The sequence below is a fragment of the Lepidothrix coronata genome, unplaced genomic scaffold, assembly GCF_001604755.1.
Source record: "Lepidothrix coronata isolate B3197 unplaced genomic scaffold, Lepidothrix_coronata-1.0 Scaffold86, whole genome shotgun sequence".
NCBI lineage: Eukaryota > Metazoa > Chordata > Aves > Passeriformes > Pipridae > Lepidothrix > Lepidothrix coronata.
This window is the reverse complement of record NW_016690266.1, coordinates 1,088,729-1,115,253: the sequence shown is the minus strand read 5'-3', so window position 1 is coordinate 1,115,253 and position 26,525 is coordinate 1,088,729. Positions and strand designations below refer to the sequence as shown.

General features: G+C 40.2%; 1 protein-coding gene across 2 annotated transcripts in view; it reads left to right on the top strand.

Annotated features, from left to right (window-relative positions):
• The window catches only part of SNX4 (sorting nexin 4), a 33,909-nt gene extending 12,785 nt beyond the window's left edge, over nucleotides 1-21,124 (top strand). Inside the window, exons 6-14 of one of the 2 annotated variants that reach the window (XM_017820874.1) lie at nucleotides 3,381-3,436; nucleotides 8,025-8,097; nucleotides 9,606-9,667; nucleotides 11,178-11,243; nucleotides 15,057-15,146; nucleotides 16,398-16,497; nucleotides 17,236-17,381; nucleotides 18,729-18,843; nucleotides 19,239-21,124. In XM_017820874.1, the coding sequence (XP_017676363.1) occupies nucleotides 3,381-3,436; nucleotides 8,025-8,097; nucleotides 9,606-9,667; nucleotides 11,178-11,243; nucleotides 15,057-15,146; nucleotides 16,398-16,497; nucleotides 17,236-17,381; nucleotides 18,729-18,843; nucleotides 19,239-19,286 (756 nt within the window). In that variant the 3' untranslated portion in view covers nucleotides 19,287-21,124. The remainder of the gene's footprint in view (nucleotides 1-3,380; nucleotides 3,437-8,024; nucleotides 8,098-9,605; nucleotides 9,668-11,177; nucleotides 11,244-15,056; nucleotides 15,147-16,397; nucleotides 16,498-17,235; nucleotides 17,382-18,728; nucleotides 18,844-19,238) is intronic. The other variant, XM_017820875.1, reaches the window with a different exon arrangement.
• The last annotated feature ends 5,401 nt before the right edge of the window (nucleotides 21,125-26,525 follow it).

The window sequence follows — 26,525 nt, the reverse complement described above, 5'->3', positions numbered from 1 at the left end:
TGTATGGGGACAAATACTGAGCTTTTTGTTTCATTGTAATGTGATCTGCCCTCACGAAATCACAACTGAAAACTAGGTGGATTATGAAGAATTATTCTAAATAGTGAGAGCTAAAGAAAATCCCTGGTGCTCTTATCCTCAGTGTCCAAGGGGCTTTGATACTGACACTTACTGTTGATAACTTAAGTTGGCAATAATTCTCTTCCATCACAGTAGGTTTTGAATATTGCTGGTATTCACAGTGCAAACAGTGTAAAGCTCTGGAGCTGTGTGTTCCTAGTCAGCACATATTTATTTCAGCTTATACTCATAGGAGTTCAGAAGGTTTGTACTGGCAGGGTATGTTCAGGAGTGCACACAGTGGTGTGTAAAAACTCATAGCAGAATGGTGAGACTGTTTGCCTACCTGAAACCACACTGTAGATTAAATGACAGATGAGCAAGTCCTGCTTTCCTTCTAGGTTTGATTGTGTAGTGTTTCCCTTTTACAGTTCCGGTTTCCTTAGGAAAGAAAAATAACTTTTTCAAAAGCCTGTTAAAGAGCATCCTTCCTTTATTCTACATCTAAAGCATAAACCCTCAAGATTTATCACTACACTGGAGGAAAAACCTCTATTCCCTAAATGTCTTAGACAGTAATCAGACCACTGGTTTATGTGTTGCTGTTGCCTCTGCATTAAAGCAGGATGTGTCTTTTGTCTGAAAGAGTTTGAACCAGGGCAACTAAACTTTAAATTGGGCATTAATGCAGTGTAGTATGTTACAGCTCAGTGTTGACGTTGGAAACTTTGTTTATTCTGCCAACTGTATCATTAAATTATGCCTTTCCTCCCTCCCTCCCCAACACTTAATTTTATATTTAAGGGATTTGTCACTTGGGATTTTAACCCTTCCTTTAGGAAAGAGAAAATTCCCCTCTCTCTTTAGTTTACTTAAATGATTATAGGATCATAGTAGGAATTAACTGTCTGAAAACTCCTTGACTGTACTTCATTTGATGGGGAGTTAATCTCTAAAATGCTTGTGCGTATTAGTCTTAAATCAGTTTTAAGACTGGACAGATGTTTTTCTAGAAGCTCAACTCTGGTGCAAATGCTCAAAAGTGGTGTGTGGGAGTTACTGTGCTGCGACTGGCAAGAAGGAAATAGCCCTACTTAGATGGTTGAGTGTTGGCAGGATTGTGCTTCCTGCCTGACAGGGCTTTACTGAACTCTTTCTTCAGAGTGCTACGTGTTTTGTGACAAAAGACAAAAAACTTGCCCGGCAGCTGTAGGTTTGGAAGTGATCCTTTCCAAGTGTAAACCTGTTGAATGTGCATGCTGTCCCAACTCAGTGGCTTTGGTGACTGCTGTTTGAACATAAATACAGTGGTTTTTGAAATAGCTACGTAGAGGGACGGACTCTGATAATGTCAGTGTATCCAGGTGATGTTTGTACTGTGAGAGGATGTGTGAGGAGTACACATGCGTGTGTGTGATCAACTCAAAATGTAACTGGCTTGTGTATTGACTTGTTGGAGATCCAAGACCATACAAGCACCTGAAGAACTCTGAATAAACATGAAGGCTGAGACTTGGAGTTCCAGCAGGATTTTGTGTTCCTTGTGCTGTCTGGAACATGCTTCCCCGTGCTGCCTTGTCTTCCCTTTGCAAGATACTTTTAGAGAAGTGTCATACGCAGTGGTAACAGTGAAACAGTTTTCTCCCCGTGTCAGTCAGTCCTGAGGGTTTTGTTCACTTACCTTTTTGTTTGTGGATTATGTTTTGTTTTGATGGTTTGGTCATTGGAAGGACAGCTAAAGTAATCTGACTCTTCCAAGTCCACCACTAAACCATGTCCCTGAGTGCCACATCAACATGCCTTTTAAACAACTTGGAGGTGACTCCATCACTTCCCTGGGCAGCCTCATCCTGTGCTTGACAACCCTTTTGGTAAACAAATTTTTTCTAGTATCCAATCTAAACTTCCCCTGTTGCAACTTGAGGCCATTTGCTCTTGTCCTATTGCTTGTTATGTGGGAGAGGAGACCAATGTCCACCTCACTACAACCTCCTTTGAGGTAGCTGTAGAGAGCATTAAGGTGCCCCCTGAGCCTCCCTTTCTCCAGGTTAGTTATGGGGTATCTTCTGCTCAGCCTAAATGCAGCAGGAGGTGAAACAGTCTCAAACTGTGCCTGTCTCATCTGTAGAGGTTATTACAAGGGCCCTAAAGGAAGGCCTCTCTTCTTGGTTTGGGAAAGCACTCTATTCCCTTCCCTGTCAAACTCAAAATAGCTCTTCAAGCCCTAAGTTGGCTGTAACAGTGCACAAAATATTCCTGTGTCATATACCAGCACTAACAAGTACTGCTGAAGTAACTCCCTGCTCGCAGCTGTGGCACAGCCTGTTAGCTAAAGAGTACACTGTAGGAAATCTATACACCTCCCAAGGTGTGTTTGTTTATTTTCCTTTTACTGGAGAGAAGGATGTTTTGATCAAAAGCAAAATCCAACCATTTACCCAGATTTGGAGTTTTTCTGCAGTGTAGATGGACCCTGAGTGAGCTTTGTATAAAATGCATTATAGAAATGAAGAGTTGTAGTGATGCGGGACCTCTGTGGATGAGGCTGGGATCTCTCATCTGTATTGGTGTCTTATTAAGAGTAAATACCCATTGCACAATTTAATATTCAATTAAACTGGAAAAAAACCCCCCACCTCCTTAGCAAGGTTCCATACTGCTGTTGCAGTCATTGGTAAACCAACATCTCAAAAACTAAAGCAGCCAATTACCTTTTTAATTAGGTATTGAACTTTATTCTGTAGAGATTTATATATGCTCTACTATAGAGAAGAACATTGCATTAAAATGGTTCTATTCTGATATACAAATTACATATTTTCTGTAAAGCAAGTCATAAAATAAGGGAACACCATATATAAGATTTTGATTTCACTGGGGAACTGTTCCTAGTAATAAGGAGCATATAGAGGTCACTCTACCACTGGTTTTATTTGGTTTGAAAAATATAAAATAGCTTGTCCATATGGTCTTATGTTACCTAATTGCTTCATCTAAAAAGAATGCAGGGTTGTGTATCTTAACTCCGTGATTTGTGCTGCATTTTAAGAAGGGACTATTTTTGTGGGATTTGGATTATACCAGCTTAATTTTAGTGGTTACTGTTTACATCATATTCATAAAAGTAGCTTAGTTTTTTGACTTTTTAATAAAAATATCTGACATGCAGGGCAGTTAGTGTCAACTTGTTCAATGTTTGAAGATTTAAATATGCCAGGAAGGCAGGATTTTTTTCTAATGGTGCTGCCAAAGGCTGAGATTTTTTTGTCACTGAAATTTAATTGCATTAAATTAACAAAGCTTTTTTTCCCCTTTTTCAGGCAGATTCCAGATTAAAAGCTCTTAATGCAACATTCAGAGTGAAAAACCCAGACAAGTAAGATTCCACATACTTCTTCCCTCCCTTTCCCTTTTTCAGTTACATCTATAACTTCAGGTTACAGAATATTCTCTCTCTTCAGTGTAAATTCAGAACAGAAAAATTATCTTTCTGCACTTCAAATCTTAACAGAAGCCCAGTAAGGAGGTACTGTGAAAAGGTTTGATAAATCCTGCTTCTAGAAGCAGGAAACATTTAGAAAAATTCCATCACTTTATGCAAAACGAGTATTTCGTTTTTGCTAGACTAAAAGGAAGCAACAAAAGAAACCCCAAACCCAGACTCAGCAAAAGAACCTCTTAATAATTGTTTGCAAAGAAATCTTTCCAAGTGTGAACAGAATACAGATTGATGGTAGGTCTTTCCAAAAGTCTGCTAGTGTGCAGTTCAGGATGCACACACCCTGGTGTTGCTGTTCATAGTTCCCTTCAAGCTGCCAATTTTCACAGATGCTTTTGGAAGTCCAGAGGTCAGTTCAGCTCCGTTACAGTTTAGGAAGCTCTGGGACAGACACTAGAGCAATCTGCTGGATGGAAAAACTGCTCAGAATTGTCAGGGTATGTAATGGGAGGTTCATCACACCCTAGGTGCTGTGAGAAGTGTAAAATGAGAGCTTCTACTTCTGCAATAGTAAGAAACATCAGTGTGCAGCAGTAGAGCCAAGAGATGTTGCTGTTTGCCATCCATAAGCCAAGGAGACCCTTACCAAGTGTCCTTCTGGGTTCATCTGCTGTACAGCAGTGGCAATAGGAGATGCTATTTAGGGAGAGCCCACATGCCTGACTACTTTCTGTTGTCTTTTCCCTTTGTACTTCCATAGAATCTCTGTGTACTCTATTAAGGATCTTAGAGGGTACATACCTTTCTGAACTTCTTTATAGACTTACCTGTGAATTGGTCCAGTCTCTCATTTTTTACTGTGCTTGCTTTTACAGCCTTCTGTGGCAGCAAGGAAGCTTTTAGCCAGGGTTTAATATAAAATGAAACATTCATGGATGAGATCGGAAGACAGAAATTCTCTCTGTGCCTGCAGGTGAAATTGGCCCCTTGTTTGAATGCTTCATCCTCAGTCATCTTCCTCTATGGATGATAGGAGTTAGCTTTTCCTGTTCTCACAGCAGGGAAACCTTCCCAGAAGTCTGACTGTAGGCATAGGTGGGCAAGATTGTTTAAGGAATATCTTGTTGTCTTTTGAGGTAACAGTGTTTCAGAAAACAAACCTGTTGTGAGAAGTGGCTTGTTAAAAAGCAGGAAAAGAGTTAATACAAGGAAAACATGAGAAAGGGCTTGTAACAAAAACAGTTCCCAGGTGTCTGTGTCTCGGTAGAGCCTTCACAGTGCTTGAGAGATGGCACATGTTTTTTGTTGTATTCTGCCAGCTACAGGAGCTTCCAAATTGATTTGGGGGATACAAGTTGTTTAACAAATAACTGATGAGCAGAAGTTGAGTTTTTTTGTTTCATTGGGCTTTTGGTTTAGGGTTTGTGTTTTGGTTTTTTTGTTTGTTTGTTTTTAATAAATTCAGGGAGAGCCTTTTACCATAGCACGTGTGGCTCTTAACAGGAGGGATAGTGCCTTGCTCTGCCCAGCACACTCACGCTTGAGCTGCCTGGAATATGATGCCTTGCCCTTCTGCATTACCTTTGGTGCTTGTTTGGCTGGGTGGTGAAGTGGTTCAGCAAGCTCACCTTGCTTGAACAAAAAGTGTGACTGCTGTGTGGGGTGTAGGCTTTTAGGTTCCTGGAGCAGGAGGGGTTCAGGTGCAGCTCCCAGTCCGGATTGCCTTGCGGTGCTGTGGAGCTGCACCTCTCAGCTTAGCAATGTGAGGAGCTCCACACAGCTGGAACAAGGCTGCTCCTCCAGGTCAAGTGTAGACTGGAGACTAAACCTTCTCCTGTGGGAAGCGATTTATATTTTTACTGTTGGAATTAAATGGTGATAAAAATATGGTGCTCTGGTTACTCAGAGGTAAATTTGTATCTACTGCAGACCTCTTTGATTTGGCCTCGTGGTGCCCATCCTTTTGTTCTCTTTCTGGGCTTTAATCAAAAAAGTAGCTTTTTTTTTGATGTGAAAGATTTCTTTAGAAAACACTAAATCTTTTTCTAAGGCAGACATTTTTTTTAAGTAGCTCTCCTTTATTTTTGTCTGGTTACTCAGACAAGTGGCTTATTCTTTAGTGAACAGTTCTGTTCTTGTAGTGTCTTCCTTCACAAAACAGGAGAGATGCATTGCCCTCACTGCCCTTACTGCCAAGTAAAATGCACAGAGTAAATAACTTATATTGAAATGCTGTATACTGTAAATCAAAATTTCTTATTTTCCAGTGTCATAAAAGATATTTTTAAGAGACCTGCTGGTGCTCCTACACCAGTGTGATCGATCAGTTCTTCATTTGTGTCCCAATTTCTATTTAATAGCTCAATTAAGTATCTAGACTGTTGGTAATATTGTAAAACCAGTAAAACCAAGTGAAAAGTGCTATTTAAAAAAGCCTCAGTTATTGAGTGCCAAAACTGTCTTGTTTCACATTTCTACTGTTATGATGCACTGGAAAGTAAACATCCCTTTTTGTGCCTCACTGAACTCAGTTTGGAAATTACATTATAATTATGTAAATTTTTTTACATGAACAATGAGTAGGACTTAAGCAAATTCTTGACAAAGAAATCTTTGATCTGCAACACCTTTTAAAAAGTTTTTCAAAAAAATTATGTTTTTAAAATTTTCGACCTTTACAGAAGAGTGGGGAAAAATAGCAGCACTTTGGTTTATGCTTTTCTGAGACAGTAAAAAGAAGACAGCTTGCTTCAGAAGTAGTAATTTTTAAAAATTATTTTATTTTTTAATGGAAGAGGAATTTGTAAGGGAGAAGAGATATTTCTGCTGGATTCCAGGATACAGAAAGTCCTCTTAGGTTCCTGACTCTTGCCTTCAGGGAGTTACAGCATTCCTAAAAGATTTCTTGCCACAAAGCAGGATAAATAAAACTTTTCATTATAAATTTCTGGAGTGGAAAGGGGAGTCTTCCTGAGCTGAAGGCATGCTTTTTAATCTTTTGTTTTTAGTTCAATTATTTCAAGTATCTTCACTGTACGTGTCTGCAGCTGTCTGACATGCAGCCCTGGTGCATATTTTATAAAGTGTAAACTGAAAAGATTGCTCTCTAAATCCCACTGTGCAGATCAATGACTACATTTCTTTTTCCCATACAGTTTCTCTGCTAGCTTTTAAATATTTTTATGTATTTAACCCTGTGTGTGTCATAATCTTATAAAAGATGCTTCTTGGAAATCGCAAATCTTAGAAACTGTAATAAAGCTTCTACTTCCTGAATGTAAGGATGAGAATATTTTAGGGGAAGACTTCCTGGCAGGGGAGGAAGAGGTGTTAAATGAAAAACCCTGGAATTTCATACTTGGTCACCCAAAACAAGTGACCCGACTCATTTCAGTAAGACCTCTTGGGTACAAGCTGTTCTGAAATACAAAGCCTGACTGTGTGCCTGTGATGGGAGGAGGGATGAAGTTTCTTTTTCCTTCTTCAACATCAACCTGGAAGACTAATCTTAGACTCCCGTTCTTTAATTCTAGTTGCATTCTTCTGTGTTTATTTTCAGATCATTGTTTAGAAATTTAAGTAAAGCTGTTTCTGGCTTCCCCCCTGGATGAAATAAATACTTTTTTGTGTACCAAAGTAGGTCATGAATTAGACTTGTGTGTAGCAGGGAGGGTTTACATGTACACAAGAGGCTGTTGCTGTGGTTTAATTGGTTACCTGTCACTAGCAAGGCTGTGGCAAAGTCATCAGCGTGAGCTAAAGGTATCAGCTTAAACTGCCTCCAAGGCTTAATTGAGCTGGCTGATAAAATGCCTCTTCTTCAGAAGTGACAGGCCAGCAGTGTGCACATGGTCACTTGCAAGGGGTTACTTGTCTGGTACCTTGTTAAGATGTAGTGGTTTGATGGCTTTTAGCCATACGTGACTCCTGTGCAGGTACAAGTCTCAATAGGATTTCGTATATAATGTTACAGTTACTGTATTGATTAGCCTTAGAGGAATTGTGGGAATTGTGAATGCTTCCTTGAACTCTTAAAGAGCTATGCACAAAATTGGCTAGATGGCAGCTTGAAAGTAAAGTATCTTTGCCAGGTCAGAAATGTGAACATGCTTGTATTAAGGAATATGCTTCAGAAGATTTTGGCTTTGTACTTACTTGAAGCTTTCCTGTTCACTAACCCTTGCTTTTATAAATCCCATTAAAAAAAAACCAACAACCAAACAAACAGCAAAAGAGTGATGCAATAACTTTAGCTAACTGCTTTTATTTCATAAAATGTTATCTCTTAAATTGATCTCAACCTTCAACATTTGCATATGAAAAAATAGGAGTCATGCAAGTCCTGGGTTGTTCACTTTGGGGGAATTAAACTTTGCAGTCCCTTCTCTGGGAGTCTTCAGCTAATTCCACTGCAGCACAGGCCAGGCTCCATCTCCCTGGCTGTGGCATTGTGGCTGTGTCGTGCATGCTGTGAAAGCTTGCTTTCATGATGGCTAATGATGTACTATCTGTTTCCTCCTCCCAGGAGATTTACTGAGCTAAAACACTATAGCGATGAACTGCAGTCTGTCATATCACACCTTCTGCGAGTCAGAGCTGTAAGTATTTCCCATGTGTGTCGTGACAAATAGTATGATTTATTTATAAGGCAGTATTTCTTGTTTAGTCAAGAGAAGTGGTGTATGTGTTCTAGAATGAGGGCAGTTTTGCCTGAGGGAGTCTGTCTCTGGAGTGTGGAGCAGGAGACAGCAAGGGGTGGGGGCACTGACTGTACGGATCTGGGAGGGGGAAAAGTTCCAGATACAGTGGTTGAGTTTGCCAGTGCATGTTGCTAATCTGCCCTCTCCTGTGATGACCATGTATCACAGGGGGGTGTTTCAAAGAGAATTGAGGTGTCTGCTGCTCTCTGCACAGCAAATGAGTTGCTTTTGCTGGATGTCTGGGCTGGGAAGGGCCCCAAAATACCAGTTTTCTGGTCAGACATGTAATACTTTGCTTTCCAGAGCTTGTAGCGTGAATCCTATATGCTTCCCAGTATGCTTTTTCTTTTTTTTTGGCTTGTTCTTCAATCTATAATGAATAATAGTCTTTCTAATGATGAGAATAATAATGTCATGCATTGAGATACTCTATGGGTTGAGAGTGGAAGATTATTATTTTTTTAAAGTCACAAAAAGGAAATAGGAAATTACAGTTCCAATAATGAGAGCATGATACTTTTTAGTAAGTTCAACAGGGATTTAATTTTTGATGGAAGCTATGCAGCAGAGAGGACGGTAATGGATTGCCCCGTTGTGTTGAGGTTCTTGAGAGGATTAATCACTGGTGTTCTACAGACAGTCCTGTTTTCCCAGGGCTGTGAGTGTGTGATCTGTTGGGCAATTTGCTTATGTTCCCTTTTTACTGCTGTGACAGACATAATAACAGTGGTAGCTCTTGCAGAACTTCACTCTCATTTGGTGGTACATCATAATTCCAAGGGCGTTATCTGGATTACGACTCGCACTTCAGAGCGTACACGTGTCTTTTCTTCTGAGGTTGTTGCCAGCATTGTAGTGCTGGCTGCAGCAGGCACTGACACTCCAAACAGCTGAAATGACATCTAGCTTGAGCAATAAGTCCTGCAGTGGATAGCTTATTTCCTTTCCCTCAGTTCACTGAGCTGGGTGGAAAAATCAAGTCACTTGTTAGAATTTTACCAAAGATTGCTCTACAATCTTGATGTCAGGATGGACTTCTGTGTTGTCATCAATAAGTTAAAGAAGTGTGTATATAAATTTGGCATTAGTCAGATAAAGGATGCCTTATATTTGTTAATCAAAAACTGAAGGGAACTTGGTTATTTATGGTCTCCATAGGCATATCCTATAATTTCCAAAAAAAACCTTGAAATGCTAATTTTTCAGTATAGCCTTGATTGCAACTTCAGTCTTCTGAAATTAATGCTGTTGATTTTTCTTTCAGTAGTGGCGTAGATTAGATTTAGACCTAATCTTGTTTACCTGTGTAAGAACATTAGGGCTTTAGCTTGGAATTTGTATGTGGGCTTTCACAAAGCAATTGCACTTCATATTGATGACCAAAACCTGTCTCTAAAACATTTTAGAGGGTAGCAGACCGGCTATATGGTGTCTATAAAGTCCATGGCAACTATGGAAGAGTATTCAGGTAAGAGTTCATCCAGTTTTTAAATACATACAAAGATGTGGGAAGAGAGAAGGGAATTTGTTGGTTATGTTGTTATGCTCTTGAAAAGTATATCTGAAGCATTTCATTGTCTATTGAAAAGCTCTGTATTGCAGTACTAATGAGATTGCTGTGTTGCATAGAGTGATCTCCAGATCTGCTGAGCTTAGTCTCTAGTGGAAGACTAGTTTTTTGTTTTGTATGCCAGACCTCTGGGCCTTTTGTTGCTGTGTTGGCATTTTGTTTCTTCAGAAAGTAACTCCCCATCAGTCTTCACGCAATTGTCTCTTAAAAGCTTCTAGGCCCTTTTGCTGGTTAAAAATCAACAATTATATCTATCCAATTTTAGTAGCTTTTTAAAGTGAATTTGCCAATCGCTTTTTTTGATTTATATGAGTGAATTGCATGCTCAAGTTTTCCATCTCACTGGAGAATTAAAGAATCTAAACTTCTGGTTAAGGGAAACCTCCTGCTTCTACACACTGTTCAAGTGCTAAATTTAATTCTCTGGGTTAATGGATTGCAGATGTCTTTCTCACTGGGGGTTTTAAAATGAAATTAGGTGTAGTTCTGTAATAACACAAAGACAAACAAATGTCAACATCAGCAGAGTGGAATGTTTATGAAAAAATGAAGGACAGAATAGATGCATTACATATAAGTTACGTGAAATATAAGGGGAACCTCTCCTTTTTTCCTTGTAAAAAGAGTTGTGGATGTAATTCTTGTAACTAAGAACTCCAATAAGGTTTCATAAAGCTGAGAACAGAATTAAAATCGCAGTGTACATGCCAGGATGTCCAGAATAAGTCTCTTTCTATCTTTAATGTAGCTCTGTTTCTTTCTTTATCTAAATAATCTCTCTAACATAACTAGGTTAGTAATCCCACTCAAGGAGTTACATGGTTGCTCTTTTTTTGATATTTTTTTAATGAATAGAACTAAACAACAGTCTACTATGAAAACAGCAACATACATGAAATGGCCTCAGGAGAAGTAAAATGCTTACAAAAGTCAAATCCCACTCTCTGGTTTTTGGAATGAGAGGCTTCTATCTGATGTGTTGTGAGTCTGGAAAGCTTAGTTTCTTCTCGATGAGTATGTTAGACCAAAATCTGTTTTAGAAAGTTCATCATTGTCAGTATCCCCTGCCCCATTTATATTGAGTGCTCGGTGATTTGTTTTTGTTTGGTTGATTTTGTTTTAAATAGAGTTTCAGCTCTTTGAACAAGACTTTCTGCTCAAAAGGAATCTCAAACTAAATATATTTGTGATGATGAGCTTTAGGGACAGTTGTTTAACAGAGTGCCATAAATAGCCTCGCCACATTGTCAGTGCTGCTCCTTAGAGAAAGAAAACAGTTTGGCCAAGTCTAACTTTGAGGCAGTTTCCATTCAGGTGTCACCTGGAAAGAAACTGTATACAGGATGCAGCTTATTAACTTCCTTTACCCTTGATGTGTGATGTTGTTTCTCGTTTGTTTTTCCTACAGTGAATGGAGTGCAATAGAAAAGGAGATGGGGGATGGGTTGCAGAGTGCTGGCCACCACATGGATGTGTAAGTACTGACTGAATATCTGATAGTTTGATGTAAGCCAGATGTGGAACTCTCCCTCTTTCCTCTCTTTTCCCTCAACCGTAAAGTACATATGAGTACTGAGAAAGTTGGGGGTGCATTGTTTTTAGGTATACAGTGTTTCTGTGACTTGGATGCAGGCACAGTTTTAGCATCCATATACTGTATTAAGTAGCTCAAAAAGTCTCAGGAGAACCAAAGGGGTTTCTTTTTTTATTATTATTTTGAAATTGTAGAAGTGTTTGGACTTCTTCCAGTTTTTCTTTTAAGCTACTATGCCAGAAACTGGTGGAATACAACTTTAATGTACTGCAGACCTGATGAGATCCATTTGGTTTTGATAGCAGCCATTTGTACCATGCAGTAGGTGGTACACAGGTTTGGACTTGATTATAGAGAATTAAGAAATTTAATTAATCAGCACCAAAACTCCAGTGGATACTTGAAACAAACACTGACTGGATATAATAAAGAATCCTCCCTCTTTGCATAGAATCCTCCCTCTTTGCATCTTTGGAGTCAGTTGGCAGAGTATACGAAGCCCAGCCTTCAAAATAAGAGTCTGGCACACGAGAGTGCTCACAGAAGTGATATATAGGCTCATGCTTTCTGCTTTTCAGGTAGTCATGTATAGTAAGTGGAACAGCATTTCTTACCACTCTGATTCCTCTTCTGTAATCCCACAGAACAGATAAATAACAACTCCAGCAAGAGATGGAAGGTGTTTCACACTTCATACAATATTTTTACCGATAAAATGCAATTTGTGTGGAAATAAAGTTATCAGGTTTAGTTTACAGTGCAGATTTACATATGTACTACTGCCTGGTTGTTATTGGTGGTGTCAAGTTATCAAGCTGTCAGTTGTTATTGGCCTTGTCACATGGAAGAGTTTGAAGAGCCACAAGCTCAGCTTCTTCAGAATAATTCTGTTTTTATCAGATCTTTAAGAATTTAAGCCACTCTGAATAATTTATTCACAATTCTGTGTTTTGGCTAATGTAGTTTGCATCCAAGAAAAGCTATAATATATTTTAGGCAGAGAGCTCTGGTGAGAATAAAGAAATGGAGAATGTGTTCTGCATTCAGAAGAAAAAAAATTGAAGTAGAGGTGAAAATTGAAGAGATTATGAAAACATGGCATGATATAGTGGAGCTGAGGAATCAAAAGTAGGTTTTGGTTGTTCAGATACACCACACCAAGATTTCAAACACCTAGAAATTAAAGATTTTGTCTCTCACTTCTCAGTCAGGAGGCTGACCCTTCTCCACACATCCAAAGTATTTAATATTTCTGTCTGTAACACAGTTAGGGCTGAAGATCCAGAGTGAAGGCAGTGGGTAACTGCTATTCTGGTAACTTTAATCACTGCATGAAGCCTGAGGTAGCTTTCCTTGTCTGTCATCTCATCTGCTCTGGCACTCTCCTACAACAGTAATCCCTTAGTGACAATCAAGCAAGAAGCAGCAGCTGTGAGATTCAGGAACTCATTCAATGACCCATGTGGTCTCCTGCCAGTAAGGTTCATATCTATGATCTCTTGAAAGTATAAATTACCAGTTCAGTTATCATTCCCATAACATCAGGCAGGAGTTTATTGCAACAGAAAGCTACTTCAAGAAGGTTGCCTAATATAGATGTTAAACTTCAAGACTAATTCAATTATTCTCTATCTACCCCATATGCTGTGGTCTTTACTAGATGTTTATTTAAACTTATGAGTTGTTATTGTCTAGTATGATCTATAACTGTTTAATGTTTGGAGAAGACATCCCAAAGCTCTTTGGATGTGTACGTGCTAAAGTGACAGAGTATGCTGAGAAAGTTGGAGTAAATGGCTATAATTCTGGTATTTAAAAGATGAAAGAAAACAATGCCAGACCTTTGATTTCTGTCCTTTATGTTATTAATGGGTGACCCTTTATCTCTGCATCAACAAGACTGTCATTACAGGTGGAACCAGTCTAAAGTAAAACAGGGATTTAGTTGACAGTTCCCACGAAGGGTGAGAACATGTTAGGTACCTTCAGAACTTATTGCAGCATTTCTCCCTAACATTTGCTCTGGTTTGCCTAAATTTTGGCAGTCAGAAATGTAGCTTGTCTTACTACTATTTTTAATTTTTTTTTTTTTCAAATAAACCTCATTATGAAAACCCTGTCTGGGTAAGGTAGGATTTTGTTTGGTGGCATTTCTTGTTTGAGTTTTTTTCCCTGAAAGTTGTTCTGCCACAGGGAGCTCTAGCACTGCTCTAAATGTAGATCTTACTTGAAATGGAAATGTGGTCCATCTGCTGCCCTGAATCTTAACCACTATATTAAAATTATTGCATTTCAGGACCTAGAAATAGAGAGGGTAAGCCATTTATGACCTATGTGGCTGTAGGATTTTTTCAGAACAAGTGTATTTTTCAACACGTTTTTCAAGTTTGGACTTATTCCTTACTTTGATTTATAATGTGGATTCTTGTTCTTCCTGTTCTTCTATCCCTTCTATATAAACTGATCTGCTGTTGCTGGCCACTTCATATCCTATGTGTATTCATCACCAATAGCCTTGGTAGGGCTTTCCCGGGATGTGCTGTGTCTTTGATTTTACAGAGCATCAAAACAACTTATCATACTTGCAAACTTATCAAATTCATGTAACCAGGTCCCTTTCAGTGTGAAACGCTGCCACTTCTTCCATAGAGCCAGTTGCTGGAGAGGCACAGGGAAAAAGGGAAAAACTCAAGGATTTTGCAAAAACTTGAAAGCCAAGAGGTGCTGTAATTCACATTTGGGTCACATTGTGCTGGTTGCTGACATATGCTCAGTTCAGAGAGCCTGCAGATGTGCAAGGGATTGCCACATACTTGAGAATGTGAGTTAGCAGAATAGATTAAGGTATTTGTGGTGGGATCTCATTCATTCTGCTTATCTCCAGTGGCTCGTGCCCTGTGTCACGGGCTAAAGTGGCGTCTCATTTCTATTGCTGTGCCAAGCGAGATATGCAGTTACCTCTTTAGCTGTAGGCCTGTGGCTACAAATGTGTCCAAGACAGTCATCTTGGTTAGCAAGAATCTACTAAATACTGTCAAACAAACAGTATAAACTAGAAAAATAAAGTGCTTTTTGCCATTTTTAGGAGACGTCAGCCTAAATAACAAAACTCTTATTGAATGCAAGAGCTGCAGAGTTGGTCCAAGCCCTTGTACTCCAGATTTGTAGGGTTAAACTTCCTGTTGCTCGGAATTGATATGCTGCACTTACAGAGCAGACAAAGCAACAGACTTTGAAGGAGCTGAAGGGACTTAATGTTGTTGTGTTCAGAGCACCACTGTGAGTTATCTGGTACTTGGGCTGAATAGCAAACCATGAAAGCAGCCTCTTCGCTTTTCAGAAGATATCATGTTCACATTCCTGTGCCTTAATGCTTTAAGCCTTCCAGGATTTCTTCTGCACCATGTCTTTTTTTTTGCCTTGGTGCTGCCTATGAAGAAAAGGAAGGAATTGGTTTTCTTTCCTGTGAGAAAAACTGCCTCATCTTCAGCAGGAAACTTATGAGAGATTTTGTACTTGTCAAAAGATTGATTGTAGTAACAACCAAAGAAACAGGCCTACAGGAATGCTTGCATTAACTGATTTGGAGTTTAATTAAAAACAAAGGAAAAACCCTTTCTGGAAGTATCCTTCACTGTTTTATTTTGCAACTGGTGTTTCTGTCAAACATGTGTCCTCCCTTGTTACTGGATGTGTTATCCTTAAAGGTTAAATTTAGCAACTTTATATTTAACTATGACTGGTTTTCCCTAGATATGCAGCTTCTATTGATGACATTCTGGAAGAAGAGGAACACTATGCAGATCAGCTGAAAGAATATCTCTTCTATGCAGAAGCACTACGGTATGTACAGAATTATAGCTCAAATGGAAGCTGTAGTCCTTTTTTTTAATTTTGTGTTGATGTTGAATTTAGTTTGGTATCCTCTTCTGCTCTCTGAAAAAGGGAAATTTCAATGTTGTGGAGTCTCCATGTTATCCTCTCTTATTTTGCTCACTCATATTTGATTGCCATGTGAGTGGCAATACAAATTAGAACTGAGCTGATTAATAGTGAAAAGACAAATGTTAAAATCTGTATACTGTAGAATAAATGCTGTTTATTCCTATGGTTCCACTGTTCCCTTGGCTTCCGGTCTAATAGTGCCCCAATGTGCTGAAAGCTTCAGCTTTCAGATGAGATAGGCCAAACAGAGCTGCTACAGCCATTATAAATTCTAGGAGCTTTCAAACTGCCCTATATAACTTTCATCAACTGTACAGTCTTCTGCATGTAAATACTGATTTCTTTGTTTGGTTTTGTTTTACTTTAGTCTTTGTCAAGCAGTCATCCCTTACAAGTGTGGACACAAAAGCAAATTGCTTTATGCTGTAAGACTTTGCCTAAAGCAATTGTGCTTTCAGAGGGCTGGCTCTGAACCTCTTGGAGAGGTCCAGTAGTGCTGTAGGGAATTGGGTTGGCGAGTGTGACGGCTGCTGTGTGGGAGCCCAGAGCACTAGTAGCCTCTCCTGGGAGACGGATGTGCATCCGGCAGTGGAGTACGGATGTAAGCATCAGCAGCCCACACAGGACTGGGACTTAGTGCAGGTGGTCAGAGGAAACTCCTCTTTTCCAGATGAAAGGCACTGTGTGAATCTAGAAACAGTTTCTTGTTTCATTGTTTAAAAAATAAAATGTGAGGAATTTTATGATTGACTAATAGATTGCTGCTGTGACAGGTGCCGTCTCCAGGTACCTTTTGTCAAAGGTGTGATTTTTCTGTCATGTATTTTGAATAAAACTATTTTACAGTGGTGTCCTTAAGTGGGTGGTAGGGCTTGTATTGCTGAGTGTGTCTTAGAATGATTCTAAGAAGAGGAGCAGAGTGCTGCTGCACTAAGAACTTTATTTGCTTTGATCCAAGCTTGCTTAACTACAGCATTTGCAGAGTTATACAGTCTATGATAAGGCTGTTGAATCTGAGCTAAATAAATAACTGGAGGTGCTTCCTGTCAAAAAACAAACAAGACATGATGCCATTTGTAAAATTTACATGAAGGGAAATGTAGTAAAACAAAGGATTATGTGACAGATCTTTCATTACTTACTTTTCAGGGCAGTTTGCAGGAAACATGAACTAATGCAATATGATTTGGAAATGGCTGCACAGGACTTAACATCTAAGAAACAGCAGTGTGAGGAGCTGGCAACAGGAGTGAGTCTTTTTCCACTTTCTTCTCCAAGATGCCTCTTTTTTTAATTTATTTTTTATTTGAGCCAAGTTACTTAGAATGACATTTAAATGGCACCAGCATGCTGGCTGCTGTTTATGAGAAGCGGTATCATATGAGCTCTAGACATCTGAGGTTTAAAGTAACTTGGTTCTTAGTGACTTAAGCTGTTTGTGCCAAACTTCTTTTATTGAATACTAAGCAAGTAAAGAGTTGCAGTAAATATGACTTGAGCAGAATAACACAGACAACTCTATCCTAAAGATCAAAATGTTGGGAATTCTAAAAGGCTTCCTCTGCCTTTTGAATAGTGGGTGTTACTGATATGTGTTGTTAACCTCTTTTATATGGAAGGTAATGTTATCTAAAATATTATCTGGAAATGGTAACTGACAATTTTTTACAATTCTTAATGTTGCTTCTGAATCTATTAGTGTTCTAAACAGAACTCCTTTATGGCTCTTCTTTCTCTTAGTTTCTTTCCTAATACAGTAGGAAGAGTGCTCTGAAAGTTTATCAGCCTTAAAGAGTTTGAACATCAAATTACTTCCTCCTCACTTTGCCTGGTCTAATGTGAGCCAACATAGTTACCTATCAGTTAATGAAATGGAAGTTAAAGCAAAAAATCCGCCAAATAATAAGCACAAATGCCGGTAAAAATCACCTGATGTCTTGTGGCTGTGCTCAGGAATTCCAAATCTAGTGTGTCTTTGTTTTTGTAGACTGTGAGAACTTTCTCCCTGAAGGGGATGACCAGCAAGCTCTTTGGGCAGGAAACCCCCGAGCAGAGAGAAGCCAAGATAAAGGTTCTAGAAGAGCAGATACAGGAAGGAGAAGAGCAATTGAAGTCTAAAAATCTGGAGGGCAGGTAAATGGGCTTGACTGTCTCAAAGAAAACACAGGGCTTGTCTTAGCAAAAGTCCTTGACTGGATGCTCTTGAAGGTGTTTGCATTTTATAAGTGTTTTTAATATATTCTTGGTGTTTATGAGCTGTCTATAAAAGCTCCTGTCAGCTGCAAGTTGTGAAATAAAGTGCAGTACATGCAGTTAGCTTCTGGTCTGAGTGTATGGCTTATGTAAAACCTGATGACTTTCCCAGTTACTGAGCCCACTCTAATGGCTAACTTGCATGCTTTTATGTTCAACTAGTAATATATTTAGCAGGTGGGCTTGTGGGTCTGCAGCTGAGTAGGCTGAGGCTCAAAAGCTGATTTGCTTCAAATATGGTATTTAGTTTGGTTTACGTGTATGGGTCCTGAGCTTGTATTCTGTAGCCTCTCATATGGGGGACAACTGACTCCTGTTTGAAAGAGATTAGAAGCTCTGGTGAGTTGTGTTTGAGTAACTGCTTCTTGGTGCTCTAATGAAATTTTCTTCAGGAATGCAAAAATGAAAAATAGAAGCTAACATTCCTAAGGTGATGTGATTGTGTCAAAGCACGTTTGTCATATAACACAAGGGGTAAACGTGGTATCTCCTAATGTGTTAGTGTTAGAGCTGGAAAGATAAGACTGGTTCATGAATAGTTCAAAACAACAGTAAATGCAATTTCTTAATCATTTTGACAGATGTATTGGAGATGTGCTTTTGTAGCTCTGGAAGCAATTTTCAAGTGAATACTTGCCTTGTATGTAAAGTCCAGCACAAATGAAAGTATAAATTACAGATATCTGCCTCTATTTTTGTTAAAGAGACCTGACCACAAATCACCAAACCAAAATTAGTTTCTGAAGTGAATTGTCCAAGTTAAATTTGCATGTTTGCTGTACTTGACAGTCTTGCATCCTGAGTTTTCACATTGGGAAGATGAAGATTCTGACTTGACAACTGAAAAAGAAACATGCAATGTTTTGTGCTGAATGTCTGCATAAAGATTTGGTTACCCCAAAGGAATCTGAAGAAAAATGTGTATTCTGACTTACGCTGCTTCTATGGCAGTGATGCTTCCTGGGGAAAAAACCCCACCAAACAAACATCCTAATGTGTCCTGTGAAACTGATTCTCTAGGTTAAAAACCTTAAGAATAAGATGGAGAATTAGGTAGTAGTACCAGTTATTAAATGAGGATACACCAAAGGATACATAATAATTGCAGGACTTGGTTTACTTGCTGTCAAACACAGCTTCTCTGCTGAGAGTCCAGAATAAGGAATGTGAGCTGAGGATGGAACACTTAAAACACTTACTAACAGAGATAATTGCTTTTAATTTCAGAGACTTTGTGAAAAGTGCCTGGGCTGACATTGAACGGTTTAAGGAGCAAAAGAATCACGATTTGAAGGAGGCACTTATAAGCTATGCTGTTATGCAGATTAGCATGTGCAAAAAGGTATGTTTGGCTTGCGAAAGGCCAGGCCAGTATATTTATCATATCAGCAGGGGGACAGATGCAGACTTTCAATAACTAGGAACGTGGCAGTCACAGAAGATTGGAAATCACTAGCATAAAACCTCCCACATATTCCATCCCACTTGAACTCAGTGACATGTTAATGTTGATGTGTCTGTATATATATATGTGTGTGTGTGTATATATATATATAGATAGATATGTATATATAAAGTAGACATTTGTTGTCCAATTTCATTGTGGTCTCTGCCCTATTCTTGTGTGAAGTTCTATGGGACTTCTTTGTAGAGTCTTCTGTAGAAGAAAGTCTGTGGATGAGGTTTGCAAATAAAGTATATTCCCACCTATTGATTTTTTAATTGTTTTTTTAAAAGGGAATTCAAGTTTGGACAAATGCAAAGGAATGCTTCAGCAAGATGTGATTGTCTGGAAATGAGTTTCTCCTCCAAGTGCCAGAGAATGGAAGCACAGTATATAACACCAATGTTAAGTTGCTACATGACTTACATACAAATCATGAAATAAATGTAATTGTTAATAAAGGATGAAAAGGACATGTTGTTAAATGTTTAGCCCTGACTGCCACTTCTGTGGCATGTTTTATATGTGGGAGCAAATAATGCAGGGGTTAAAGAGTTACTGAAAACTACAGCTCTGTACTGGGACAAAGGTATAGGGAAACTTATCCCAGCAAGTATGAACTGAACTGTTCGGAGACTTGTGAAACACCATGCTCTGTAATGTGTAGATCACTTCCAGATGCCCTTCTTTCCAGCCCTTGCTGTTTAGAATTTTTAATGCTCAAGGGTTCTTTGGTTTTATAATGGGGCACACAGTTGTGTTCTCGAGGTTTACACCGTAAGGACAAAAAATGAAATATTGTAATTCCTAGAGTTCATATTTAAATGCCTTTGCATGTCCATAGAGAAAAATACTTTTCCAGAGTTCAGGTTAAGCAGTCTCAAGCTCCTGAGATGTTTGAAACTCTCTACAGTAGAGGTGTTGTACAGTGGTTTGATAACAATATTCTGCATTTACTGGTTCCCACTTCAGTTTTGATACGGGCATTGATTTCTTATTAAACTTCTTTCTGCAAGTAAAGGAGACTGGTGATCCAGCTGAGCAGCAAAACCAAAGTCAAAGCTGGTAAGAAGCAGATGCAACTTCTGTTTGGTTGTTTGGAACCTGTTTACACTAGATGTGAATCTGGCCTGTGGCACCTTCTTGTGACTGAAGTGGTTTGGTTCTTGAACAAATAGTTCCTAATGAAGGTGCTGAAATAAAAACCCTGCAGCTTCTGTAGTACTTCAGAGCAGTGATGTGCAGAATCCACAATGAACCAAGGTGTCTGTTTGGCCCTTGTAATGATGTTTCAATGTGTGTGTGTGTGTGTGTATACACACCTGTATGACATGATTTGCAGTTGCAGGTATTTGCATTAAATGTTTCTAATTATGAAAATCACTACTGTCTAATATTGGGCTTTTTCTACATCTGTACTGAAAGTTCCTGAAGTCTTGTGGAATTGTCAGAATTGATTGCTAGTCATGGAGAAAGCTTTGTAATATTCTGTTGAAAAGTGTATTTAATTATTCTGGCTTATAACACTACTCAGATTTTTTTTTTTAAGAGATACTCCAGAAAGTGCTTACATGTTCTTTTGATAAAACTTATCTAAATGTAGTTCCTGATATGTCCCATGTTACTTTTGTCTCTGCAGCATTTCTTTTCTATAAAACCATTGTAAAGAATCCATAGGCCTGGTGTACACTACAGCTTAAAACTCTGAAGTAAAATGCTGGTCACTCTGATAACCTGTGTTGGCTTTTTCAAAGCATATGACAGTGACACACCTGGCTGAGAGACGATGTTGGGCAGGAAGAGGCCTCTCCATTTAACATTTACAAGGAGAAGTGTTGTTCCGTGCAGAGGTCGCAGTACCTGGTTCCGAAACAGGCTGAAGGACTCTTACATTCCAAACCAAGAAGTTGCACACTTGATGTATTCAGTAAACCTTCTAAAGGAGTGGTGCCTTAATACAATACCATGAGGCGCTCAGAGTAGGTATTTTTCATGCACTTTGATTTTTGGTAGATCTTTCTGGTGCCTCTTTCCACACGTCACTTGCTGTACAGCTCATTAAATGTATTAGTATGCCTTTTTTTTTCCTTGCTAGTTGTACTAAATTTAAGAAGGGAACAAAATGGTTCTTGTAAGTTTTGTGCCAAAAAAAAGATAAATAAAATTGGTCTTTGATATTTTTGTTATGTTGTTTTTTGTGAAAGTACTGTCTTCCAGTTCTGAAAACTGCTGTTTGATTAATCAGTTCTTGTCTGTCTTAGCTCTCAAGTGGCCTCCAAATTTGGGTTTAAAATTCAGTAAATTGTGCGCAGCTTGCCTTTTAGGTGAAGAACGTAGTTCTAAGGTCAAAATTAGATGCTTGTTGCAAGTCAGCTGTCTGAATTTCATGTTTATCTTCACCTAGGTAGAAGACGTGTTTGAAAACAGTTTGCATTGTTTGACAGAAATTGGGTGAAAGGCGAATTAAGGATAATTTGCAATATCTTTATTGCTTTTACCTCTGCGTTTCCAGAAAAGCATTGCATGTGATGTGTGTACTTGGGGATCTTGGCAAACAGTGAAGGTTTCTCCTCTTAGCTTTTTAACTTTTTAAGGTGAAACCAGCTAGTTAATGGCTGTTTCCATGTGGGTAAAAGTGCCCGTGTGACACATGTACACTTGTGAAATGTGCATTTTTCCAGTTACAGTGTGGATTTAACTCCTGTGACTTGTTCCACTTTGCCTCAGTGAGCTTCCTTTAGTTAACCCGTAAACATCAAAAATTGGTGGGAGGCCTTGAGAATAGTAGCAGGAAGGAAGACCATTTTAACTCCATCTTAGTAAAATGTTTGTATGTGAAAGTGTTTACCTGCCTGGATCATCTGATTTGCTGACCCTGTCACTCCTGTCCCAGGAAGCTTTGCTGGGTGGATTATCACTGCTCATGCCATCTCTGACCTTCCCCATTACTGCTGGGACCTTCACATGTCAGTGCATTTTAGTTGCTACTGTTGTCTGCTCCTGAAATGTAGCTGGGGTGAGGGCAGCCTGCTGAAATGGTTTTATGAACTCTTTTTTTTAATGTTGTGTTGTTTCAGTATCTGGCACATCAGCCCAAGCAGCGCTAACCCAGCAGCTGTGTGCAGGGACTACCTTGGCAGGCGTAGAGCAGATCCTGGTGCTCGAGTCCACACTGAGGAGTTTGCCTGGTGCAGGAAAGTGGTAGCTGTGGCCAAACATGCAGCAGCAGTCCCGGAGCAGCTGGCTTGGCTGGGAGCACTGCATCTGACAATGGGAGACCTTGTTTTCTTGTATCACTCTCCCTACCACTGAAATTCCTTTGTGCATTTTAGTCCGAGAAACGACAAACACTTTCTAATGTTGCCTGAAGGATTACAGGGAAGGAAGTAGTCTTAATTCCCCACACTTGTCATACAATGGCAGGGCAGGGCTCTAACCCCTGTTTTGTTGTGCCCCTGTTCTCCATATCCCTGGTGCCTCTGTCTTGTATTTACCTCCAGAGCTCTGTGGGGAGGGACAACGTGTAATAAAAACACCCATTACAGGGCTGCTCTGTAATAATGCAAAGAAAGAAAGCAAGCAGAATGGGAGCTGGGAAACTTGGAGCACAGGCCTTGGTGACCAATGCAAACACAAAATACTTGTGCATGACCAGCAAAAGCAGTTGCCTGTGTAAGCAGTGGCTTTGCTGCTGCCACAGAGCCCATGTCTGCTCCTGCCTGATGGGCTCCCACTTACTTCCCCAGCAGAGCTGTGTGTCTCAGGGCAGGGCTATCTCCCTAAGGTTTGTGAGGCTAGCTCCTGTTTTCTGATTCTTCTTGGTGTGATACAGTGTTACCAAAAGGATTTCGCGATTCTGACTTGTGGAGGGTCAAATGCAGAGAAACTTCCCCCTTTCTTCCCCCGCTGCCTTTTTTGTTGCTTTTGAATGGTTTACCTGGAGTGGCCTTCCCAATGCTGTGTTTTCTTCAAAAAGAATCTTCTGGCTCTGACTCATTGTAGAAGATATCTAAAACATGAAACAAAGACAAATTGGAAAGGATTTTGGATGGATTTGGAGAAAAACAGCTCCAGACAGTGAAAATACAGAGTATTTTTGAGATAAGGGGAGATGGTGCTGTGCTTGGACAGGCAAGGACGGAGTTAAGCTGCATATGAAGCTCCTCCTGTTTTGAGGAGAGATGCACAAGAGGGTGAGGAAGTAAGGAGAAGACAAGAGACAGGGAACAGGCAGGAGGGAGAGCAGAGATGGAATGGGTGGAGGAACTGGAGAGGATGAAGGTGGAAAGCTTCTGTACCTGGAGGCTGGGCTGTGCAGGAGAAGGGGAAAGCAGTACTGTGTGGTCCTTGTTTTGGAGAGGTAAAAAAAGGGAGGGAGGTGGTAACAGGAGGTAAGGAAGTTTCAAGGGCTGTCAAAGGCAGCTATATAATACTAATGATAGTATAATGATAATACCTGAGTGAAACCTGTAGTGGTGAATGTGGTCTTGGAGTTCAGCACTGATAATGGTGTATCATTTCTCCTCAGCTCAGAAGGAGAGATGTATTTTTTTCTCATATTTTGTATCTGTACCTAATACAATCATTTTGACCTTTCCAAATAAATAAAACAGGAGAAGCAGCTTCAGTCTCCAAAAACGTAGCATGGACTTTATGGACACTCCGATACTACAAACACCAGCATAATCAGCCATGGGATCTGGGGAGCCTCTTGGCTGATGCAGCTCTAAAACAGGCTGCCCCACGTACCACCACTATCCCAGGGACTACAATTTATAAATAGCTGCTTCATCTGCAGCAAACATGTTCTGTTACCTGTATATATCGTGGCATATGATAACACCAATGACATTCTCTTCAGAAAGCAGCTATAAGTGTCCGCAGAAGATGAAAGGTGGCATTGTGATGAGGCTTCCCTGGATGTTAAGGTGGAAAATGATGTAGTCGGAGGGAAAAGGCAACCCCGACTGCCCTCTTGTGGGTCTCCAGCAGGAGCTCGCAGGGACCGGGATACAGCTGCGGTGGGAGGGAGGCGGACACCTTCTCCCCTCCTGCCCTGCAGAGGTGCAAGAACCATCGAACAGCTGGGGTGTAATGGAAGCCTAAATACGAGGGGATGGTTAACCTGGAGCAGATTTCCATGCAGGATTTAGTGATGAGTTTGCGTCTTCTTGTAGGTTGCTGTTAATAACACCATGTGTTACACTGTGATTTGCAGCTTGTGTGCAGGTTCCTTGGGCGCCTTTCACACCACAAAAATGCAACTGTGAGCTGCACTTAAAGGTTTATGAGCTAGCAGTATTTTTTTATTTTTAATAACTGCTTGGAAGTGGTGCCAGCTGCATGGTCAGAAGGAATGATCTATGGCCACTTGTGTAAGCTGCAGTCCTGTGTAAGAGATGGCAAAGTTGCCCTGGCCCAGTGCTGCTTTGAATGAGCTTTTCTCTGGTGACAGAGAGGCCAAATCTCATGATGGTTGTTCCAGGGCCTAAAAGCACAGACTTTATTTCCAGCCTCACTTGTTTGCTATTAGATTCCAAGCAAAGGGCTGGTGGCTCCTGCCTGCTCACCTCTGATGGCCCTGCAGATACTGGATGCTCAGGGAGCAGCAGGGAAGAGCCATGCTGTGCCAAGATCCCCCTGGAGCCACGTGACAGAGCTGCATTTGCCAAACTGGAGTGGACATTGCAACAGCCACAGCAGCATTCCCATTCCCATGTGACATTCCCTGTGCTCCTCCATGGACTGTGTCAGCCACGAGGTAATCCTGATCATTTCAAGCTACACCAGGTGCTCCTGCTGTCTTTCGGAGTGGCTCTTCCCCCAGCCAGCCCACACTGGGGCCACATGGAGCCACCGACCTGCTCCTTGTTTGCTTCCATCAGGTGACTCATCACTGCTTCCCAGCAGCACAGCCTCCTCTTCTTCAGTGGCCCTCTAATCCTTTCCACCTCACCTGTGGTCTCAGTAATGCTCTTACTGCCCAGGCTCCCAGTAAAGACGCTGACCAGCACAAAGCCAATGCGAGGACCCAGCTGGACCCTGCTTCCCCAAAGAGTTCCTATTTCCATTTACATCCTGAAGCCTTTGACCAGGTTTTAATTTATTTTAGGGAATGCTAGGCTGGCTCTCTGCTTTCTGATTAAGAGCAGGACCAGCCCAACCGGAGTGAGAAGAGCTGTGATATGGTGAACTGCTGCATTAATGCTATTGCTCCATCAAGGAAACTGTAATCTCTTAAAATGAGAATTAATTTGACAATATTTGTTTTTTCGTGACGTGTTGATTGGCGCTAATCTCTTTTAACTCTGTATCAACTATTCTTTTCCCAGGGATTAATCTCAGACTGACAGGCCTATAGTTATCCAGTCTCTGTAACTATATATTTTTATAAACAGATGCAATATTTGACTTCTTTCAGCCTTGAGGAATGCCTCCTGAAATCCAAGACTTGTTGGAAATCAACGTCCATGGTTCAGAGATCTCTTATGTTGGGATTTCTATAAGCTTGAGAAAAAGCTATATGGATCTGGAGATACAGGCATTAATTTAAGGCAGCTGGTGTCTAGTGCTGTACCCTGTATGTGACTCAGGAGAAAATATCTCCTCGTGATGGAGCTAATGCACAGCTGTGCCTGATGAAGAGTCCGCACGAAGTGTGATTTGGTTTTAACATCCTCCCAAATGAAGTGAAAAGCATATCCTTGTGTAGTTTAACACAGTATTACATTATAATTCTATGCTGTTGCTGAAATTTGACCAAACTCTCCAACATCTTGGAATAAAAGTAATGAATTAACCTTTGAACGATGTCATGTGTCTGCAATATTCACTGATGGAGTGGGCTAGTTTCACAGAATCACAAAATATTCTGAGTTGGAAGGCACCCACAAGAATCACTGTCTAGCTCCTGGCCCTGCACAGGACCATCCCCAGGAGTCACACCATGGGCCTGAGAGTATTGTCCAAGCACTTCTTGAGCTCTGTCAGCCTTGGTGCTCTGACCACTGTCCTGGGGAGCCTGTTCCAGCACCAACCACCCTCTGAGTGAAGAACCTTTTTCTAATATCCAACCTAAACCTCCCCTGACACAACTTCTGGCCATTCCCTTGTGTTCTGTCACTGATCACCACAGAAAAGAGATCAGTGCCTGCCCCCCCTCTTCCCCTCATGAGGAAGTTGTAGACACGGAGACACCATTTGGTCTGGGTAGCCTCCTTTCAAAATCCAAAATCCTTCTCAGTGTTAAATCTTCCCTGATACATCTTGCTTCCTTAAAGATAACTAATCTTTTCTAACCTCTAACTTCTCTTTATGTTTGCCATTAGCATTCCTCCCCTTTCTGCAATACTTCACCTGATTGTATTTCTCCTGTAAGCCAGGATAGGGATTTGAACATGGCATTGCTTTTTCCAATTTCAGGGCACTTACTTAAAATATCCAGAAATAATTGCTGGTGATCATTCACTTTCTGTTCAAACTCCTTCTCCCTGCTGATGAAGTTACTGCTATTTTTAGCTTTAAAATGCTAAATACATAGTGCTTAGCTGGGCTTTTTCTGTTTCCTACCAACAAATGTA